This window comes from Rhipicephalus sanguineus, chromosome 3, assembly GCF_013339695.2.
Source record: "Rhipicephalus sanguineus isolate Rsan-2018 chromosome 3, BIME_Rsan_1.4, whole genome shotgun sequence".
Classification (NCBI taxonomy): Eukaryota; Metazoa; Arthropoda; class Arachnida; order Ixodida; family Ixodidae; genus Rhipicephalus; species Rhipicephalus sanguineus.
In genome coordinates, this window is record NC_051178.1 from 230,783,908 (window position 1) to 230,803,941 (window position 20,034).

At 48.1% G+C, this 20,034-nt stretch overlaps 2 protein-coding genes across 2 annotated transcripts in view; one reads left to right on the top strand and one right to left on the bottom strand.

Annotated features, from left to right (window-relative positions):
• Positions 1-20,034, top strand: part of LOC119386375 (zeta-sarcoglycan-like) — a gene marked incomplete at its 5' end in the record, with an annotated part of 259,967 nt that overhangs the window by 143,129 nt on the left and 96,804 nt on the right. The gene's annotated exons all lie outside the window — the stretch shown is intronic.
• LOC119386377 (degenerin-like protein unc-105) overlaps positions 1-20,034 on the bottom strand; it is a 37,964-nt gene that overhangs the window by 10,470 nt on the left and 7,460 nt on the right. The window contains exons 5-8 of the mRNA XM_049414326.1: positions 17,259-17,363; positions 14,610-14,730; positions 13,986-14,058; positions 2,890-2,941 (exon numbers count right to left, since the gene is read on the bottom strand). Of these exons, the coding sequence (XP_049270283.1) occupies positions 2,890-2,941; positions 13,986-14,058; positions 14,610-14,730; positions 17,259-17,363 (351 nt within the window). The remainder of the gene's footprint in view (positions 1-2,889; positions 2,942-13,985; positions 14,059-14,609; positions 14,731-17,258; positions 17,364-20,034) is intronic.

Consider the following 20,034-nt stretch of genomic DNA (forward strand, 5'->3'; position numbering starts at 1 on the left):
CGAACATAAAAACTCGAGTTAACATGAAAATCATGACACGCATATCATGTACAGCATGACTTACGTGCCACGCTCATGGAGCGCTGGCGGCAGTTTCGCTAGCTTGATATACACCAAAATTGATATCTTGTGACGTGACTGTGTAATGAACATAAATAACATGAGTTAACATGAAAATCATGACACGCATGCCATGTACAGCATGACTTACGTGCCACGCTCATGTAGCGCTGGCGGCAGTTTCGCTATCTTGATCTACCCCGAAATTGGTATTGCGCGACGTGACTGTATGACGAACATAAAAACTCGAGTTAACATGAAAATCATGACACGCGTTGTCATGTACAGCATGACTTACTTGCCACGCTCATGGAGCGCTGGCGGCAGTTTCGCTAGCTTGATATACACCAAAATTGGTATCTTGTGACGTGACTGTGTAATGAACATAAATAACACGAGTTAATATGAAAATCATGACACGCATTTCATGTACAGCATGACTTACGTGCCACGCTCATGGAGCGCTGGCGGCAGTTTCGCTAGCTTGATCTACCCCGAAATTGGTATTGCGCGACGTGACTGTGTGACGAACATAAAAACTCGAGTTAACATGAAAATCATGACACGCATGTCATGTACATGACTTCCGTGCCACGCTCATGGAGCGCTGCCGGCCGTTTCGCTAGCTTGATCTACCACGAAATTGGTATTGCGCGACGTGACTGTGTGACGAACATAAAAACCCGAGTTAACATGACAATAATGACAAGCATGTCATGTACAGCATGACTTACGTGCCACGCTCATGGGGCGCTGGCGGCGGTTTCGCTAGATTTATATAACCAAAATTGGTATATTATGACGTGACTGTTTAACGAACATAAATAACACGAGTTAACATGAAAATCATGACACGCATGTCATGTACAGCATGACTTACGTGCCACGCTCATGGGGCGCTGGCGGCAGTTTCGCTAGCTTGACCTACCCCTAAATTGGTACTGCGTGACGTGACTGTGTAAAGAACACAAATAACACGAGTTAACATGAAAATCATGACACGCATGTCATGTACAGCATGACTTACGTGCCACGCTCATGGGGCGCTGGCGGCGGTTTCGCTAGATTTATATACACCAAAATTGGTATCTTGTGACGTGACTGTGTGACGAACATAAAAACACGAGTTAACATGACAATCATGACTCGCATGTCATGCACAGCATGACTTACGTTCCACGCTCATGGGGCGCTGGCGGCCGTTTCGCTAGCTTCATATACACCAAAATTCGTATCTTGCGACGTGACCGTGTGAGGAACATAAATAACACGAGTTAACATGAAAGTCATGATACGTATGTCATGTACAGCATGACTTGCGTGCCACGCTCATGGGGCGCTGGGGGCGGTTTCTCTAGCTTGATCGACCCCGAAGTTGGTATTGCGCGACGTTACTGTGTGACGAACATAAATAATAGGAGTTCACATGAAAACCATTACACGCATTTTCCTCAATGACATACAAGACGATGTATGCAGCTCTTTGCTGGCTGCTTCGCATTACATCGATTCCCACAATGCGTGGGATCTGCCGGCTTTTTTTAGATGCGAAGTATCTTAAGGCGGAGCTCAATCCGGTGGTGGTGGTGGTGGTGTGCGGCGTGACCACCCTTACTGCGCATGCGCATACTCTCTCCACTCACCTCCTCTCCACTCCCCCTCACCATTCCCTATGTCCTCTACCCTCTCCCCTCCCCCTCTCCCGTACTCCTCTCCACTTCCCCTCTCCACTTCCCATCTCCACTCACCCTCTCCCATTCCCCTTTTCATTTTCCCTCTCCCCTTTTCCTCTCCCATACCCCTCTCCCATACCCCTCTCCACTACCCCTCTCCTCTCACCCTTTCCACTCTTCCTCTGAAACGCGGGCTAGACATGCCGAAATTCTCTCCTGCGCAACGCCGCGATGAGCTCGAGCGCATGCGCGTCCCCTCCTCTACTCTCTCCTCTCCTACGCTGCCCGCCTCTCGCCCGCCTGTCGACCGCGTTCCCCGCTCGCCCTGTGAGAATTAACGGCCAGGCTAGATGGAAGATACGACGCGCGTAGCGTCCCTCTTCGCGTTCCACGACGCGAGGTCGGTAGCATGCCCAACGAACGCCAACGGAACGCGATCGTGCAAGTGCTCCGGCTTCGCATCGCCTCATCATAGAGGGTGTTGCTCATGGTCCCCTTTAGCGGGAGATGGTGTAATTTTTTTTTGTTTGTAACGCTCAAACGAATGGTTTTGGGACGTTAAACCCAAACAATTATTATTATGCTCAAACATCGTGAGGGAGCCTGATAAGAAGTCGCGCAAAGCACTATTCAAAGAAGGCAACGCGAAACCGAAAAAATAGCCTGCGTGTGTAACGTAGTACAAGTCTCATACTATAAGGTAATGTCTCTTCATGATGCTGGGAAGCACACTCGCAAACACAAACGTGTGCGCGTGAGCGATAGACAGAGCGAGAGAGCGCACTTTGTTATGGGTTTTAATATGGGGCTGACTTTACGTTCCTGCGTTTTGTAGCATGGAAACATTACCTCCGAAGGTCGTTACAACCTGTACAGTCGTAAACGATATGAGAGGGAACACTGAATTCTTGTTTAATCAGCGATTACTTGTAATGTACAGATATGAATGTGACCTATTGAATCACAAGAGATATGTTTCCGCTTGTGCATTTAATGGTATGAACACTTTTGCGCTTGCCAGCCTCGTTTAGCCGCTATGACTTTTAAAATGTAATTTCATTGTTCCATCTCAATTTGCTCAGGACTGTACATGGCTGTAGGTTCCACGTGAGTTTTTATTTATTTTTTTTGTTACTGAGAAAATCATGTGTCTCACAATGTGTTTTGTCCACTTCAGAGAAGATGCTTGCCATGAGTACTCTATCACCCTGTGTCAAAGAATAGAGAGAAGCACGTATATAGACGACAACGCCAGCCTAGCCCGCAACAAAAAGCGGTCACACATAATGGTATATAGTGTCAACATCTTGGCAAAAAAAAAAAAAAAATCTGGAGGTGACCCGAATTCTTGACTTAAGTGTCTGGTATAGTGGTACTCGCGCGTCGGCATTCGTGTGCCCTGGTGTATTCCTTAAATTAACTTTGTGCTCCGCGCGCTGCCGAAGCGATTCTCAGAGGCCACGCAGAAAGAATCGCATAGTTGAGATGTGCTCCGCCAGATGCCGCAACCATACCAACTGCTCCCAATCTTTCAGTAAACTCAATAAATTAATATTTATTAAATATCCTGACAGTTAATCGGTCATTATCTTAAGTAAAGCTACGCTCCGATATCTTCTATATATTAAACATATAACTCTTAACTTGAACCAGAAGCATCGATTTGTATTTTTTAGAAGGAAATCGGACGTGAGTTCTCGACCGGAAGTCTTCGGCAGAAAAACAGTGTCACTGGGTGCTCGTGCCACTAGAACAACGTATGTGGCTTTTCTTTTTTTTTTTTTTTTTGAAGAGCCAAATCTAGAAACCGAAACTGGGCTAAATTCCACGGAAGCATGAATCACGCTTAAGTATCTTTCACTTTTAAAACACTTGTAATCAAAATTGAGCAATTCGTGATTGTGTAACGAAGCGTTGGAAGTCTATGTAATGGGTCGCCCTCTCGGGCGCTCTCTAGTGGGTCGTCCCCTTCTCTGACAGCACGCTCCTCGCGCTCAGAGTCCGCGCTCTGTCTTGACTGTCGCCGTTGTGCTTCGTCGACTAGTGCCGTCAATAAACGCCTTTATAATTTGGTGGAGGTGCTCGTTTACCAGCTACATCGAAGACGTCCTCGACTTGTGCAAGAAGGCCGACGTAACCATGTCCGAGTCTGACAAGATCCGACAAGTTATGAAAGGCATCGACGACGATGCCTTCACCATGCTGCTCGCCAAGAACCCTCGTACCGTGACAGAGGTGATCACGCTCTGTCAAAGCTACGAGGAGCTGCGCCGGCAGCGGTTGCTGACCCGTCGACCTCCATCACGCGACGCCGACCTCGCTGGCTTGTCGGCCATTTCTGATCACTCGGGCTTGCTCGCCGAGGTCAAGTCGTTTGTACGCGAGGAAATTGCCCGCCAGCTTTCTCTACTGACCTTGCCTCAGTCGCAGCATGTTGAACAGCCGTCGACCACACTGCTGCCTCCCTTACGCCGCGCTATTCAACAGGAAATTGCGGAGGTCATGCCAGAATACCACCAGCCACCTCCGGCGCTTGCGCCACTCAGTTACGCGCAAGTTGTAGCCAGGCCACCCCCAGCGATCCCTGTGTCTGCCCCACATCCTTACGCCGAAGTCGTACGCCAGGCGAGTGTGCCGGCTGCGTACGCCGACGTCATTCCTAGGCCACGACTGCAGCCCACCATGCAGTCCTATCAGCCGCCGCCCCGTCCACCGCGTCTTGGGCCATGGATGGGACCCACCCCGGCCAACCGATGGCGCACTTCCGACAACCGCCCCATCTGCTTTGCGTGCGGTTGCGCCGGTCACGTCGCCCGCTATTGCAATCGCGTGCAGTCGCCTCCAGTCGCCTCAGCCATGCCAAGCCAGTCGAGCCGCCCGTATTACGATTCACCGCAGCCTATGTCACCGCCGTCTCGCCCAGCGCCCTCTACCCGCCGTTCACCGTCACCACGACGCCGCTCACTGTCCCCGATGCGGCCACGTCTGGTCCCACGCGACCAGGAAAACTAGTCGTCGCAGTCCACGAGGCAAGGGCTGCGACGCGATCGAACTGTGAAAGCCCTCAGCGAAGCCCATCGAACGTGATAGACGTGTTTGTAGACGGTGTTCGTGCATCTGCCCTTATCGACACTGGAGCCGCTGTATCAGTTATGGACGCAAAGCTTAGCCGAATACTGCGCAAAGTGACGACGCCACTTCCCGGGCTCTCCCTCCGTACAGCCAGCGCCCAACGTATTCACCCTACAGCGGTGTGCACAGCCCGCGTCATGATTAAGGACGCTATGTACGTCGTCGAACTGATCATAATTCCTGCCTGCTCTCACGACGTCATCCTCGGATGGGATTTTCTCTCCCGCCACGACGCCGTCATTCATTGCGCACCAGCCGAAATAGAGCTGTCACCATTCTCTAATTTGACGCCGGCAGACGGTCCATCGGCTGCGAGCAAGGTACTCGTCAAAGACGACATAAAAGTGCCTGCAAACTCGTCAACGGCGGTGTCAGTCTATTGCGCCAGCCTATCCGACACCGTTGCACTCCTCTCGCCATATGACCGTGTTTGCACGAGGAAAGGCTTGCTGGTGCCTTTCGCGACCGTTCAAATCACTCAGGGAAGCACCTCCATTTTTGTAATCAACCCCTCCCCGTACAGTGTTACGTTGGTGCGAGGGGAATGTCTCGGCAGCGTGGAACCCCTCGAAGACGCACAAGTTATGGACGAACCCGATGACACGCACGGCCGCAGTTCCAGTACGCTCAGTGCTGTTTCGATGTCTGGTTCATCACCCGCTGACGTGTTTGGTTCCACCATAGCTGACAACCTTACGCAGGTCCAGCGTTCCCAGCTTCTGGACCTGTTGGAAGAATTTCGCTCTTCTTTCGATGTCGCTCAAACGCCTCTCGGCCGCACCTCGGCCGTTACGCACGGCATCGATACTGGCGCCCACCTGCCACTGCGGCAACGTCCATATCGCGTATCTCCCACAGAACGCCGTGTAATCACCGAGCAAGTCGACGACATGCTTCGACGCGATGTTATTCGACCCTCCAACAGCCCCTGGGCGTCTCCTGTCGTTCTTGTTGCGAAGAAGGACGGTTCTGTGCGGTTCTGTGTCGACTACAGACGACTCAACAAGATCACTCGTAAGGACGTGTATCCACTGCCGCGAATAGACGATGCGATTGACAGCCTGCAAGGCGCTGAATTCTTTTCATCTCTCGATTTGCGCTCAGGGTACTGGCAAGTACCTATGGCTGACGACGCTCGACCGAAGACCGCCTTTGTCACGCCCGACGGCCTGTACGAATTCAACGTCATGCCGTTTGGGCTGTGTAATGCGCCCGCCACCTTTGAGCGCATGATGGATACCGTTCTGCGCAACCTGAAATGGCACACGTGCTTGTGCTACCTCGACGACATCGTCGTTTTTGCTCCGGACTTTTCCACCCATCTTCAACGCCTACGGCATGTTTTGACGCGTTTGAGCGACGCCGGTCTGCAACTGAACCTAAAGAAGTGCCGATTTGCAGCCCGGCAGCTGACAATCCTCGGCTACGTCGTGTCCAAGGACGGAATTCTCCCCGATCCAGACAAACTTCGCGCCGTGACCGAGTTCCCGAAACCTACGTCCGTCAAAGAACTGCGCAGTTTCGTAGGACTGTGTTCCTACTTTCGGCGCTTCATTCGAAATTTCGCGACTATCATATCGCCTCTGACGAAGCTCCTCGGAAGTAACGGGCCCCTCCATTCATGGTCGTCCGAGTGCGACGACGCTTTCGAAAAGCTCCGCCGTTTGTTGACGTCGCCTCCCATACTACGCCACTACGACCCTACGGCTCCTACAGAGGTACACACAGACGCTAGTGGTGTTGGCCTTGGCGCTGTCCTTGCGCAGCGCAAACCAGGGTTCCCTGAATATGTCGTGGCGTATGCAAGTCGTACGCTTACTAAAGCCGAGGCGAATTACACCGTCACCGAAAAGGAGTGCCTGGCGATCATCTGGGCCCTTACGAAATTCCGACCTTATTTGTATGGTCGTCCATTTGATGTGATCACCGACCATCATGCACTATGCTGGTTGTCGTCACTGAAGGATCCCTCAGGTCGCCTCGCCCGCTGGGCACTTCGCCTACAGGACTACGATATCCGCGTGCTGTACCGCAATGGACGCCAGCATGCTGACGCCGACGCACTCTCGCGCTCCCCCTTGCCTGACGACAATACCCATAGCTCAGTGTCTCACAATGCCGTTTCTTCTATCGACATTCACACCATCGCTACTGAACAGCGCAAGGATCACTGGATCGCCTCATTGATAGACCTGCTGACTGATCCATCGGCAACACCATCCACTCGCGCGTTGCGTCGTCAAGCCCACCATTTCGCCGTTCGCGACGACCTCCTCCACCGACGCAATTACGGCGACGGCCGCCAGTGGCTACTCGTAATACCCCGCAGTCTGCGTTCTGACATATGCGAATCGTTCCACTCTGATCCGCAGTGCGCACACTCTGGGGTATCGAAAACCTACCACCGCATTCGCCAACGGTACTTTTGGCGAGGGATGTACCGCTACGTGCAGAAGTTCGTTCGCTCCTGCATCGATTGTCAGCGCCGCAAAACATCAACGCACCTGTCGCCGGCAGTTCTGCAACCTCTGCCTTGCCCTGACCGTCCGTTCGGGCGCGTTGGCATAGACTTGTATGGACCACTTCCTCTAACGTCGGCTGGTAATCGCTGGGCCATCGTCGCTGTTGACCACCTTACGCGATACGCCGAAACTGCCGCCCTCCCAGCGGCTACAGCGCGCGATGTTGCTTCCTTCCTGCTGCACCGATTCATGCTGCGCCACGGTCCACCCCAGGAGCTGCTCAGCGATCGAGGTCGTGTCTTCTTGTCGGAAGTCGTCGAAGCCATCCTGAAAGAGTGCAACGTTGTTCACCGGAAAACTACTGCTTACCACCCGCAGACGAATGGCCTCACCGAACGCTTTAACCGCACGCTCGGCGACATGCTCTCGATGTACGTCGCCGCCGATCACACCAATTGGGATGCCATTCTGCCTTTCGTCACCTACGCCTATAATACCGCCCCTCAGAGCACTACTGGTTTCTCCCCCTTTTTCTTATTGTACGGCAGACACCCGTCGCACACAATCGACACAATCCTTCCATACAAGCCGGATCCGTCTGAGTGTGCGCCTATTTCTGCCACAGCCAGACTTGCTGAGGAGTGTCGGGAGCTTGCCAAGACGTTTACTACGCATGACCAAGAGCGGCAAAAGAGCATTCGCGGTGACAACACCACTTCTGCGCCCACGTTCCGCCCTGGAGCACTCGTATGGCTCTCAGTCCCTACCACTGCACCTGGCCTCTCTTCCAAACTGCTGCCCAAGTACGACGGCCCCTACCGTGTCGTCGAACGCACATCCCCGGTCAACTACCTGATCGAGCCCATTGAACCATCTTCGGACATGCGCCGTCGAGGGCGCGACATTGTCAACGTGGAGCGCCTGAAGCCCTATCATGACCCGCTCATAGTGACAAGCAGTTAGGTCGCCAGGCGGCTCCCTTTTTCGTACCCGGGGTAATTGTAACGAAGCGTTGGAAGTCTATGTAATGGGTCGCCCTCTCGGGCGCTCTCTAGTGGGTCGTCCCCTTCTCTGACAGCACGCTCCTCGCGCTCAGAGTCCGCGCTCTGTCTTGACTGTCGCCGTTGTGCTTCGTCGACTAGTGCCGTCAATAAACGCCTTTATAATTGTAACGTGAACTTTAAAGGGACACTAAAGAGAAACAATGAACCGGTTTAGATCGATAAATTAAGCTTTGAGAACTGTAATGTCGCTAATTTCGCCATCATAGGTTTATTAATAGAGGAGAAAATCAAGTTCAAAGTTTGATTTTTAAATTTCGCGCCGACTCTCCCCGCGTGACGTCACGGATTTCAAAGTGTATTTATCGTATTTTGGTGCTATTGGCTGGACAAAATTATCCCAAACTTGGTATGTTGAGTCTATGGCCCCCTCAGAGGACAATGTACTTCATTTTTACCGATTAGGAACTACGTAGACCCTGACCCTAGTAGGCGCCGTCAAAACATGTGACGTCGCGGTGAATGGTGCGGAAACTTCAAGGTGGCGTCGCCACCCACATTTTGTTTTTGCGTGTTTTCTCGCTTACTAAGCGTCTTCTCGCAGCAAGCGTGGTGTTTTTGGTATCGTGAAAGAGTACTTTACTAATATGAGAAAAATGGTTTTGCTCTTTAGTGTCCCTTTAAAAAGCAGTTTCTAATCAAAAATGTGCCAGATCCTGTACCCGTTTGAATCAAATTGAGCCAGATCCATTAAACCAGCAGTGTGTCAACAATCGTGATCAAAACAACCAACATGGCCGCATTCATTCTGTTTCATTTGTGTCCTAGTTGCTTTGCCATCGTGATTTCGTTATACAATTGCTTTTTCTTGGGCGAGTTGGCACTTACTGAAGGACATGATGTCGTAGGACAAAACTCGAATATAAAGAGTAAGAGGCCGACTTTCCTTCTTCTTTATGCCTCTTAGTGCGTCTTTCGGGGTATTTTGCTACAGTACCCTGTCCTTCTTTCGCTCCAAGACGTTAAATTAGAAATGGAACACAACTGAAATGAAGATATTGAGCAATCCTTAAAGAAGTAGAAGTGCCCTGGAACGGCGCGGCATAAAACCAGACAAAAAGAAGCTGAAAAGAATAAGAGCTTAACCATTTTTTGAAGGCCTTCAATAGATGCCAAGACCAGGAAAACACTGTCGACAGTCCAGAATGGTGCCCCTGTTGCTTGGAAGGACCACTCGCTCTACAAGTATAGTCATCGCCATTACGGCCCTGAATCAAAGAATGGCACTGACGAATGCACAAGCATGGTGGTAATTTTGTCGCAAAATATTGCTATATCGTTCAATCGCTGCCATTTGACTTATTTTGCGTAGCCATTAGTGATGCAGAACTATCGATGGTATACTATCGATACTATCGATAGCCGAGTCACTATCGAACTATCGATGGTAAAAAATTCGATGGTACTATCGATAGTATAAAATCAACATCACAAACTCATTGCAGAATAAACATGGTTCCCCGCACGCGTGGTACATAGTGGAGCCGGAGGAGCAGGCTGAAGTTGACATGCTTCTGTTCTTCACCTCATTGCTTCGCTGACACATGGTCATAAAGTCAAGCTATTCAGGTGTAGCGGGAAGGAAGGCGTTACATGCAGTAGAACTGCGCGGCTTTAAATTTATATTGCATTTTATGATTTCAAAATAAAAAAAAATATCATGAACAACATTTGTTAATTGCAAGGTGCAACTGGCTGCTTTTGAATGTGAATTTATTTATTTATATATGGACATAGTCCGCTATTTTCACTGCGGAAATAATTAATTTCTTTCGCCGAGAATTGCTCATAAATTAAGCGAAGCTGATAGTAGGCTATCGCAAATACTTTGGCAATATGGCCGGCCCGCAACAGCATCATTATTCACACCACTATCGATAGTACTGTCACGTGGTTGTGACGGTGAAGAATGTTGCAACAAGACTGGGAAATACGGAGCTCTTTATTTGGGCAATCCTGTGCCAACAAAATTAAAACTAAAAATACAAGCGGTACAGGCTGCGCACTGATAGCGGCGAGAACAGTCGTCGGCCGTCGAGTAATCTGATCATCGGTGGAACGCGTCGCCTTTTATACAGCCATCGAATCTTCCAACGTTATCGCTGGCGTTCGCGTAAGCTCTCGAATAAACTTGACTTTCCGCGTTCGGCGCGTAGTCTTAATAGAATGATCTCAAACAATCGTGAAGCTTCGCTGACGTTACGGCTCGGTCTGCATCAAACGTTCCTAACAGTCTTTCTGGGTGAAGCCCGAATACAGCAAAACAAATCAATACACACGCGTGGCAGTAATATCGCTAGTAATATTAACCATGGTACTACCGATTGCACTATCGATAGTTTGTCGATAGTAGTACTATATCGATAGTTTGTCTACACTATCGATAGTTTAAAAAAAAAACTATCGATACTATCGATAGTCAATTTACCGATAGTTCTGCATCACTAGTAGCCATACCAGCTCAAATGAAATATTCCAATCTATAAGAGCCAAACTCAAATTTTATTCATGAATACCGACGATAGTGGGCTAAATGGGCTAAATAGATTTTAGCTGCAATATAGGTATGATGTATTCTGGTGGCAGGAGCACAATGGCAAAACATTCTGGAAGCAGGACTTTTTGAACTGACATTGTCAGTTCAAAAAGGCGGCATTTTTCTCAGTTTCACTTAAAGTGGACTTGGCTCTTTTAGGAAAAAAAAAAAAGAAACTCCAGGCCTGCGCGGAAAGCGCAGCACAGTCAAAGCGAAAGCTCGAAGGGCGGCATTTCTAGAGCCCGTTATAAACTCTCTTGTGGCTACTAATACAACTGCACTAGCAACGTACCCACTACGCCACAAATCATAATTTTTGTGAAGATGGGAAGCACCCACCACGACCTTACTCGTCATTCTGCGGAGAAGCGAGGTACCATCTGTAAGGCATTATGTGCAGTTTCTTGATGCGATGGCTGATGACGATGAAGAATTATGACTGAGCCTTTTGTAATGGGTTGGAAGCTTTAAATCACCCACTAGTTACGTAATTTGCATTGCGTGATGCCCGGTCGTTATTTCACTCTCCCACCACGCTTTATAACACACGCTAACGTGAGAAAGAGATAGAGAGAGGGGAATGAACTTTATTGAGACCCTGAGGAAATGGATCATCGGAGCCTCAACTTACAGATCTTACGGACAGGCATGGGCGACCGGAGGGGGGGTCCAAGGCTGGGCGTCTGCTACTCCCCCCCTCCCCCCACTGGAATTTCGGATAATAATTTTATATGCTGTATCAATCAAGCTACACAGCTCGACTAGCACACACAGGTCCCACGTATCTGTGTGAAGCAGCCTTCAGGATTGCCAACCAACTTCGCACGTTACACATTACTATCAACTAATCTTGCCGGTCATGTCACAGCAGTGAAAGAAAGGCTACCTACCTGTGTTGGATACCCTCCCCCCCCCCCCCCCCCCGCCCGCGCGGTGCACCCCCCTCTAAAGAGTTCTGCGGACGCCCTTGCGGACAGGAACAGGCTTATGGTAATTAGGAAGAACACTTCTCTGCAAACTATTCTCGAAACCGACAAAGTATAGCACGCGTGATGCACGTTGTATTACGACAGTGTTTGAAATCACAACACCGAAGTGGTTCTGTCCATCACTTCGTCCTTCCCGCGGCTGTAAATCCAGCTGTCGCTATCGGTCATCATTGCTGAAATCATTAAATCCTCATGCGTATATATTTTGGAGCAGTATAACTGATTATATCTAAAGTCAGATTAAATTGAGCGATTGACGTTGTCAGATTCTAACATGAGAAAGACTACAACTAAGGCACACAGGTTTAAATATGAGTTAAAAGGGTCGGTAAATCACTTGGGCGTTTTCGGGCAATCGACTAACACGCGGTTTCTCCTTGAAAAGCCTCCTGATGCCTGGTCATCTGAAGGGTATGCGCCGCGGAATCGTTTTCTCTCTCTATCTTGCTTTTTTCCTGAGACAGATCGCTTCCGGTCTGCCGGCCACCACGTTAGTGCCTACGCTGGAACGACGCATACACCAGCCAAAAAGCGGATGCGTGGATCGGTTGGCGCCGCGACGCCTGGACACGGCTCTGCAGCCAATCGAAGTGCACGGCATTTTTGCCTATACGAGAAGGCAACGGCGGTACACCGGAAGCGGCTCGTTTATAAAAAGAAAGAAGGAGGAGGCAAAAGTTAAAAGCCACTGATCGATGGGGTACGCATGGCATGGATGGATCCAATGGAAGTCTTCGAGAGTGACGCAGTGGCAAATGCCATGATATGATATGGTCTGCTGGCGTGAAACCAAGTACACATAAAGACAAAAGCTGCGACGGAAGTGCTTTTCTCTTTGCACGCGATAGAGCTGGTAAAAAAATACATTTTTTCCCCTTGTATGTTCACTGCTATCACCACTGATTTTTTGAAGTGGTTAGCACTTCATGTGGCCAACACTAAAACTATATTGCTTATGTAGGAGCTAACTGTGCTGGTCTTATCCAGATTTTCTGCATGAATATCATTTGCCTTGCGACCAAGCTGATAATGGGATCGGCTTAGGTCTAAGCAGGCCTAGGAATATACTAAAACAATATTCAAGGTTTTCAACGGTACCACTTACTACAGCAGCTGCAGTCAGGGGCGAGTATACCTAACGGTAAATCTCCAGAGCACAAACGGATCATACCGTTTGAGACAGAGGCAACGGCCATCGCAGGAACAGGTACACATTGTAAAACGCAGGTCAATAGAAAAACTTTTGTCAGATACAGTTTGTCAAGCTGTCTCTACAGTCATACAGTCTCATGCTTGCGGCAAGGTCTTGATTAACACATGTATAGATCAAATAAACTAGGGAGTGTGTGGTTAAATCATAGAGCACTGTCGTTACCGCTCGTTATTTCTTGAAATTGGAGTCACTGCTGAATCATTGAATCTTTAAAACTTACGTCAGCGTCAAAATTCTCGATAATTAAAATTATAGGGTAGTGGTTCTCAGTCGTCGATGTGTCGGGTAACCCTTGGGACTGGTCAAAGTGATGGCGGACCCCTTGGTGTGACGAACCGAGGGGGGGGGGGGGGGGGGGGTACGCGCTCGGTACCGTAATAAAAGGAAGACAGAACAAGAGACGGAAATGCAGCGCTATTGCGGCTGATACAGAAGGCTTAGTTTTTAACTGAGGCGTTGGGGCAGCCGAGGTGATCTTGTTCCGAATGATGCTGCAGTTCCTGGAGCAGGACCTGGAACTGGAAATAGGTCGAAACTCGCCTCCAAAAACAATTTTTTTTTCGCGGCGATAGCGTCGCGGAAGCCCTAAGACGGCTCCGCGGAACCCCATTTGAGAACCACTTGTATAGCGCATCCTGTTGTGGCATTTACCTGTCTCACATGAGTTGGGGCCGTTGAAACTTAACTGTGGCAGCACCAACCTTTAAACAAAGTTCTCGGTTCATGCAGTAAGATGTAGCAATCTCTTTCTGGAGCGTTAATGCGCAATGCTGCATTTTCTCTTTTCTTAGACGCAATGTATAAGAGCCGAAATTGTTGGTGTAGCGTTACCCGCCTGCACAATCAAGGGCAAACTTACGTGCAGCTTTCTAAGCACGGGCAGTCAACTTTCCCTCCGTCAATCCTCTCGGACACTTCTGCGATGCATTTATCTGAAAGATAATTTGTAATACAGGTTAAAGAAGAACGCGTCTGCGTATAAACTTCTACTACTTTACTGTATACCCTACCTATTCCTGCTCGAAAGTACAGTATTGCTATATTTGTTTTGTGCGATGTATGTATGTGACGAGTTCGTCGTTGTTGTAGTGTGTGTGTGCGCGCGCGCGTGTGTGTGTGTGTGTGTGTGTGTGTGTGTGTGTGTGTGTGTGTGTGTGTGTGTGTGTGTGTGTGTGTGTGTGTGTGTGTGTGTGTGTGTAGAGTAAATTTTCATTTCAATACTCATCATGATTCCGTGTCTGTCTTTTCTTACGCGCAGTTTCTTCGAGTTTTTTGTTGATTCATGATGATATATGATGTTTATTTGCGCAAGGGCCATTTGACGGCCAAAGAGCGCCATATTGTTGATTCACATTTAACCTTACAGCACATGTATATTTACTCTCTGTCCTAAAAAAGTTAACGTAATTTCGGACACTGCCAGTGCCGTCGATAGTTAACTGCATATACTTGTTTTAAGGCCATTGCTGCGTGCTTAACTCACTGAGTTCCTCGTCGTCTTCGTTACATATGTCGGCCAGTGACCGGTCGACCGTGTCGTAATCGTGCGACTGGCAACCACAGGCGGCGATAACGTATAGCTGGGCGCAAATGTGTCTGCAGGCCTGATGAAAAGGAAGAGTGGATCGTCACATTATTGACCTACAATAGCCTGCAGTAATAGTCACATCTGGGGTTCTGCGCGCCAAAACCACGATATAATTATGAGGCATGCCATAGTGAAGGGCTCAGGAAATTTCGATCAGCTGGTGTTCTTTAATGCGCACTGACATCGCACAATACACGGGCCTCTTGCATTTCGCCTCCATCGAAATGCGACCGCCCCGCCCTGGATCGAACCCGTGACCTTCAGATAAGCCGTGAGCACCGTAATCACTGTAACACTGATGTGGACAAGCCGGAAATAATGGTTATGCATTAGAACCCTGAAACATTCACAAGTAACTTACGCTTTCCTGTTGCTTGACAGCCCTATGTCCTTTATAACAATGGGTCATCAAGGGTAGATCGGCGCTTATCTTAATGCCTATATATATAATATATATATATAATATATATATATATATATATATATATATATATTTGTAGGGGTTCTCGTCGTCTGGCCAAATGACGGGATACAGCGCTGCCTCACAACTCACAAAACATTTATTAGTAAAAGAAACAGCCAAAAGTTAATCTAACAACTGAACGTCCTCGCGGCCACAACACATGCCATCAACCGTTCAGTTCAGCCTTCGCCACGCCGGCCGTCCACCACAAGCGCGCATACACTTCGCCAGTCCGTCGCCAACTGCCTGCCCTTCGGGTCGGCTCGCGCTTTTCTAGGCAATCTGTAGGACGCGCGCATCCCCACTGCGCAGGACGTGTTGTTATCGGTGGTGATGCGCTCGATTCCCACAATATATATATATATATATATATATATATATATATATATATATATATATATATATATATATATATATATATATATATATATATATATATATATATATATATATATATATAAGTATGAGAGGTGGCAACTTCAAGAAAACTTCATTTATTACGTCGACGTTTCGGATAAGCGCCGGATCTACCCTTGATGACCGATTTTTATAAAGGACATAGGGCTGTCAAGAAACAGGAAAGCGTACCAGTAACTAACACGCATATTCAAACAAGTTACTTATCTATATACATATTATATATAATATATATATATATATATATATATAATATATATAGAGGCTGCTTCGTGACGTCACCGCAGTGGTGCCTCATCATGGTCGTGTATTGTTGATTACATTCGTTACGCTTGGTGTTACTCCGGTCTTGCACTGCTGACATTTCTTTACCTCCTAAGATGCGTAGGAGGGTTAGTGGTAGTCTAGCTCTATAAAACAATGGAGCAAGTGTCTCGTGTCAGACAGCTTCTCTATTGAGAATATGTGCTGCCGCTGAGAAAAGAGGGTTTTTCCTGTAGTTCGCCAGCCTTTCCTGACCGGGTGTTCGGTTTTTCCGGGAGTTGGAACGCTTAATAGAAACCTCTCCCAGCGTCAGCGACCGTTTTGCTTCATCCTAAAAGTGGGAGGTCGGATTATGAAGGAAACGTACACTATACGCAACAACATCACATAAAACAGAAGCAACACTCTCTAATCGATGGGGAAATCGGGCAATTACACTCGATCTCGGTATGCGTGCGCACGATCTTAGCTGTGCCCATGCGCATTGTCCATTGTGAGTGGTAGCTTACGCAGGTAGTTCTCGTGATAACCTCGAGTGCATCTGAACTGTCCGCTTAGTGTACATTGCACCGATGATGGCGAACGAAGTCGAGCGGTGGGGTGCTGGATAGGCCGGTGTAGGCGCAGCTTCTGTGTAAAGGTCTGGCAGCACAGCTCAAATACAAACATAGAATTACCAGTCTTTGTTTCTTTGATGCTTTCTTTCTTTTTTGGCCTTAGCTACTCAGCAGTTTCAGCAGTATATTGATTCAGTCCTTATGGTTATGAAGCGATCTTCTTACAGGGCAGTACAATAGTAACGCCTTGACGGCATAATGAATTGAATTCGTTGTTTTCTCCTTTTGCAGGAGTATACTAGATGCTTCATGTTCATTTGCATGTTCAATAATTACCCATACAGAACGTACTGCACGAACCAGTTGAAATGCGAACAGCTGAATGCGCATTTAGGTTACATATCCTTATATCCAATACATCCAATATGCTTACATCCAGTCGCCTTCTATATAACGATAGACATACAATATGCAATGAACAAAGAAGGAAATAGGGTGGGAACAGATTTAGACTATACTGCCAAATTTAAAAGAAGTGATTCAAAAGAAATCGGATATTCCATCTTAAATTGCTCTCAAATGTGTTTCCTTTATTGCTAAAGGTTGTTGTGATTTAAAAACGCGAAACAAGTTACAGTTATATCGGTACTGCACCGAATTACTCTGATGGAATAATAGAACTTTCTTGAGTTAACCTCGTAAGAAGAAAAACGCTAATCCTTGTTTGACTTCACCTTATATAGAACAGCTTTAATGCGTCACACATATGAAGAGTTAAACCAAAGGATGTATTATGCTTTAAATCACAAAAATTCTCCAGATGTGTCACTGTGTGCAGCTCACCTTTCTTGTGTACACTCGGTCCGGGGGAACATATTCGCGGTATTTCTCGGGGAAATCCCGCTGGCATGGGTTCCGGTACGGAGGCTCTAGCCGAAAATAAATAGACTGCGAAAACAGTCCAAGAGGGGGGAAGTACGTCAAACGGCGTTCGTATTCACCCAAGGGACAGCAGTGTATCTTGCGACATAATCCCAACTGCCCACTCGCGTTTATTAGGCGACCTCTCCAATCGCGGCAATGTTTTACATTCAAGACGAATTCTTTACAATTTGCTCATGCTTCATACGCCACATATTGTATGTGTACATAGTGCCTCTTTTCATTTTTTTTATTTTCTTATTCTTTATTCTTGCTCATTATTCTTGTATTTGTGTATTTATTCAATACTACTATCATGAAGATGGAATAGCCGGTTCTAACATAGCCGACCTTCCCATTTTTTTCATATATATAAATATAAAAAATGTGACGTTATGGAAAAATTCGTCACTTGCATTGTTTAATATCGAGAAAAGGCTGGCTAACAATAGATGAAGTATCGCGGATGTAGCAAGTATATTTTGAAGACCTTGAAGCCTCGTGTACGAGACGCCTCGTTTTATGACAAGTTCTATAGGCCAGAGTTCAGGGCTTGTATTCACAAACAAGCAGCGCTTCTCACGAACAACAACAACAACAACAACAACAACAACAACAACAACAACAACACAACAACAACTTTGTAAATGTGGCATGTGCACCTGTTGTATGTTCTACGAGATGGCCAACCTTTAGGTTAACCGACGGCAAGCAGCGCTCCTTAAAGGGCCCCTCACCAGGTTTGACAATTTTGAGCTAACGAGCGCAATGCATACACTGGACGTTCACGATCACGTCTGCCAAAAATTTGCAACGCTACGCGCCGCGGAAATGGGTCAAATTTCAAGGTGAACGCTGCTTGCCCTTCCTCTCGCGGGCGCGCGCTTTAGAGAATGAGGAGATGACGTACATGATAAAATGGCCCTACGTAGATGGTAGTGCTGTAACGTCGCTCCTCTACGTAGACGACTGTGCTCTGACGTCGCCAACAGCAGCACGTGACACTGCGATAATTATTTGACACGACATGTGTAGTTTGTGCAATTTGTTGCTTGAATAGATTAATAAAAATTGGGGGACACTTAAGCTTCGCCTTTAAGAGTTGAACGCGATAGCGAAATCCGGCCCCTAGTGCGCACTTCAACCTCTAAGTGCATACTTATTAATGTGTATTGTTACAAACACACACGCACGCACGCGCGCGAATTTTACAGGCTTTCGATCTAAAGCAAGAGTCGCATGGCCTCCAAGATATACGCCGCGCGCCGGCCCTCTCGGATGCCATGAAACGTCGAGACATATTTCTCACAATGCCTCACAGATGGCAGCACATTATCTAGCGTTTGCTGCGTTGGCTTGATATGTTTTCCTCTAGATGGACATAAATGTCCATTTTTAGAGCTGTTTGAAAGTTCGTGTGTGTATTTAGCGGCGATGGCTGCACTATCCCGGCGTTTTTCGACGTAGTTTGATGGCCTCGCGAATGCGCCTACCGTATGGGCTCGTTTTCGTCGTGACACCTGCCGAACAAAATGCGTCGAGACTCCTTTCACTACATGACATTTATGTAGTGTTTTTGTCCACAGCAGCTGCAAGCAACATCGTGGCTTTGTGGTAAGACACCTGCTTGCCACGCGAACGGCCCGGGTTCGATCCTCATTGGGACCGCAGATTTTGTCGTTTATTTTATTTGCTACTTTCTCGATTTTTCGCTCACGGATGATTTTTCGCTCACAACCAACGGTGCCGACGCCGACAGCGGAATATCTGCGACACGAGCTCTCTAACGCTACCGCGTTAAAACTTCAGAGAAATAATGAGACACACAAAGGGAATGTGTGCGTCTTTTTCATTTTTTTTTTTCGTGAATAGCAGCGAGATGCGGGGCTAATGTGCCTACCTTTCCCATGCGTTCGTGTCCCCGCGGTTAGCGCATCGAGCAGACGCCAGCCCTGGAAACGAAAGTAATGTTCTAGCGCGTTCGAGCACTCATTATGCTCATTTATTCTACCGCGTCCAAGTAAACGTTAATGCGGCGCTGGCTCATGATACCGGCACTCTCGTGCCCATACAAATGTCTCAACTTTCATGCCCGTCCCGCAGAAACAGGCAGTACACCGCAGAGAACGCCGACAAAACGCCCACGGCCGCTACATAAAAAAAAAGGTAGCGGCCGTGCAACGCCGCTCGCGTGTGTGACGTCATCCTGCTGCATTCCGTGGCCGCCTGTTCCAGAGACAAGCGCCGAGACACGCGCTATCTTTGTTTCCATCATCCGGTTATCACGAGAGTCATGTGATCATTCTGACTGTATATATTTCACGACGAAACATTAAAGAGGGCTTTTTCTTGGTCACGATGTAACGAGCGTCTGTCGATCACTCTGACGAGCTTGACATGGTGTCAGAAGTGGTTCCGATGTAGCCAAGTAGCGCTTCAACGGCCCCGTCAACAAGCGAACGACCGGCAGCTGCGTCTACGAGAACGAGCCGTACCGGCGACAACGCTTCAGAATGGCGGGAATCAAGCCTCCTAAGCCCTTCGACTTCCAGAACGCAGCGGACTGGCCCGCCTGGATGGACGAATTTGACGACTACAGATTCGCGTCTGGGCTACATGAGAAAACAGACGGAGAGTTGCTTTCGGTCGGAGAGTTGTCTGAAGCAGACGTTTCGGCTCACGTGGAGGGAGTCGTTCA